Source organism: Puntigrus tetrazona, chromosome 19 (assembly GCF_018831695.1).
Source record: "Puntigrus tetrazona isolate hp1 chromosome 19, ASM1883169v1, whole genome shotgun sequence".
NCBI classification, from domain to species: domain Eukaryota; kingdom Metazoa; phylum Chordata; class Actinopteri; order Cypriniformes; family Cyprinidae; genus Puntigrus; species Puntigrus tetrazona.
Window position 1 is genome coordinate 5,826,408 of NC_056717.1, and position 3,251 is coordinate 5,829,658.

General features: G+C 37.1%; 1 protein-coding gene across 1 annotated transcript in view; it reads right to left on the minus strand.

Moving 5' to 3' along the window:
• The window catches only part of LOC122323838 (atrial natriuretic peptide receptor 1-like), a 24,395-nt gene that overhangs the window by 14,424 nt on the left and 6,720 nt on the right, over positions 1 to 3,251 (minus strand). Inside the window, exon 3 of the mRNA XM_043217941.1 lies at positions 2,426 to 2,613. Within this exon, the coding sequence (XP_043073876.1) occupies positions 2,426 to 2,613 (188 nt within the window). The remainder of the gene's footprint in view (positions 1 to 2,425; positions 2,614 to 3,251) is intronic.

Genomic DNA, 3,251 nt, shown 5'->3' on the forward strand with positions numbered 1-3,251 from the left:
ATATAATGGCTTTTCTGACACATGTAGCTAATATACCGTGGAAGTCTATTAGCTCATCAACTCCCCAACTACTGTATAACATGCTTGACTCATCGGAAATATACTGATATAAGTACAGATCAAACATTTACAATGCGAAAGTAATCTGTTTTCTGTGAATGTCAGAGTAAATGTTAAAACTGTTTGCACTACAAACCACTGTCTTCATAGTTAATATGTTAAATTATTATGGTAAGACACACCACTTTTATCCATTGTGGTTATTTGAAAGGGACAGTGACGGATTATTGCCCAGGTGTTAACGTTTGTAATCAAAGACCACTTGAAGATGCGTATGGATAAATCATAAGTAACAAACAAAAATAAAGAACAAAAATAAGAACTGTACATTTGGACCGCATGGTGCCTTTAAAGCTAGCGTCAGTTTTAACAGAAACCAAATGAAGCTTTTCTCGTGACTCTGGCCAACTGCTTGACGAGCATGTTTGCTTTGCACTGCAGTCTTCAGCTTTTATTACATAAACGTCCAAACACAGGACAGCCAACTCTGATGCAAACAGTTCATGAAATCATTTGCTCTACCAACTGTTGGCTGTATCATGAGCCTAATGAAATGATTATTGTCTGTGGGTACGTAAATGTCAGCTCACCACAGCTGTTAGTTAATGCCAATGAATGTAAATAGACCCTCTGTGAGTCTGTGTGAGAACTCATTATAATGCAGTTCCTCAGAGTGAAGAAAAACCTAGTCCTGTCAGTCACTACGCATCTCTATTCAGATTAAAGGCATCAGTTTCGCAGGATTTTCCACCCGTATTATCCTGAGGTGAAACTCTTTAGTTTGATTGCACATAAAAGTAAATCAAGCTGCACGATATGAAGCAAGGATCAAAAATGATTTGATATATACATTCCTAAAAGTGACAGCGAGATCCTATTAAACCTTCGATTTCACAGATAACGACTTTTACGTAATCATCTTTCCATTTTAAAATGAGCTTTTTAAAGCGGCGCACACACACACTTCGGCCAGATCCCATCGGCGACATTAACTGCTCCAAAAATATGTTCAAAAAGATTCAGACAGCTAACGGAAATACGCGCGACGCGTTCTCGTTTCAGCCCAAATAAACCTTTAGAAAGTTAATTTGAGTCTCGGTAGGGGGTGACGTTTGGCAGCGAGCCACACAAAGACGTACGGCCATGAGACAGCCCTCACTAGCACCTCCAGAGCTGTCATATTTCGCCATATTTCAGACGTGCAGTCGTATTTCTCTGCGATATTGAGCCAAACACAGCACTGTCTGATTCTGTCTAAAAAGGGGAAACAGCTGCCGCCGGCTGCTAATCACATCAACAAAGATATGCACAAATATGTTTTTACAATGAATATGACTGTGCATTTTCCTCAGAAAGCCGAGTGTCAGGCATTTTCATGGCTCGATAGCTCCTGCGTCATGGTACACTAACTAAACCGACCAACCTACATAACAGATACCCTGATTTGAACTTTTGATATCTGGCAACCACATAGCAGAATCATGTCTGCAGTATTTTGTCTTCTTTTTTGAAGTTTTTAATTTTTAAATACATTTTAGTCTTGTCTTTTACCATCAACAATACTGCATGTTGATGCAGTAACAGTCATCATTTATTGACCGTATTGTCGTCTCATTTTAATCATGGGAAAAAGCGTTTTTGTCATAGTCATCACGTATACAGCACTTAATTATATTATTACAGCACCCAATATTGTGAAATGCTGATGTTTTACATGTCTAAAGCATATGCACAGAAAAACTAGTCCTAATCAACTCACCTTTTTTCATAAACCATGAGAAACTCATGACTCACGACTTCAAATAATCATTACTGGACTACTACTGTTGACATAAAACTGCCATCAGATCGTTACATTATCATTATATATAAATTATACTGCTGACATAAAACTGCCATCATTATCATTAATTTTCCAATACCTTCCACTACCAAAAGAACATACAGCTCCTAACACGACGTCAGGTTCAGGTTCAACACGTGGTTCACTCTGATTTGTTGAAGTGTTTGACCAAAGCAGTTAAAATGAACGAATAATTTGTTAACCAAGACATCACTAATGAACATTAAATCAGTTTAAAAAATTGTATTTAAAAATAAACATAAAGCAGACATTTTAAAGGTGCACTGTGTAAATCCATAAAACCTAAAATGTTGCTACTGTAATATTTACACTAAAATTGCACCAATTGCGCCATTTTAAAAATAAAAACAAGAGACTTTTTTTTAAAGTTAAATTAATTAAACCTAGGATGTACCTTTCACAGTAAAGTTCTGCCAATTGCAGGCATATTTGAATAAAATCTAATTATTTAATTAATTCATTATTATTATTATTTTTACAGTGCATGTAGATCAAACTCACTTTAAATGCCTCCTTGGCTGCAGCGTCATCAGCATCTCCACGTGCCCATGGTTTGGCGGGGTGTCTCTGCAGACTATATCCAAACAGATCGATGAAGAAGAAGGCGTACTCCTCCTGAGGAAGACCCAACCTCAAGAACTCCACCATCAGCTTCCGAAACGTGTCCCACTTGCAGCAGATGTACACAACTGCAAACACAAGATAGGGAAACTCAATTATCTTCCTTAAGGATACTCACTGAGGGTAAAAAATATCAGACTTAATGAGAATTCAGTCTCGCTTATTACTACAATGGAATGTGCTTGTGCGGCAAATGAGCTCTGGTTTGTACCGCAAACGCAGAAGCACCTGAAAGTCGGACACTTTAATTTGCAATCAGGCTTCGGGGTTATAAAAAGCCGGCGAGCCGAAACTCACTCCGAGAGCCCGAAATGGAAGTACAGCGCAAGAGGATATTGTGTTTCCCAAGCTGTGCATCATGGGATTTTCTGCTCTTAATTTGTGAAACACTTCGAAAGGTAATTGATTAGTTATCTTAAAATGATTTTAATTTGATACGAATGCTAAAACGAGTTGCATGCAAAATGCAATGCATGCATTTTTATGGAAATGTTTTATAACAATTTACTGATTTAAGAAATGGCTGCAGGAAAGACTATATCATCTAAGATTTGATAGTGAAATGTGTTTATAAATAACACTCATACATACAGGAATGCTATGGGATCCTATTAGCTTTGCCTCCACTATACTGCATAAAGGCAAAATCTTTGGTCAAAAAATATTAAACTCACAGACAAATAATAGTGATATATACTTTAAATAA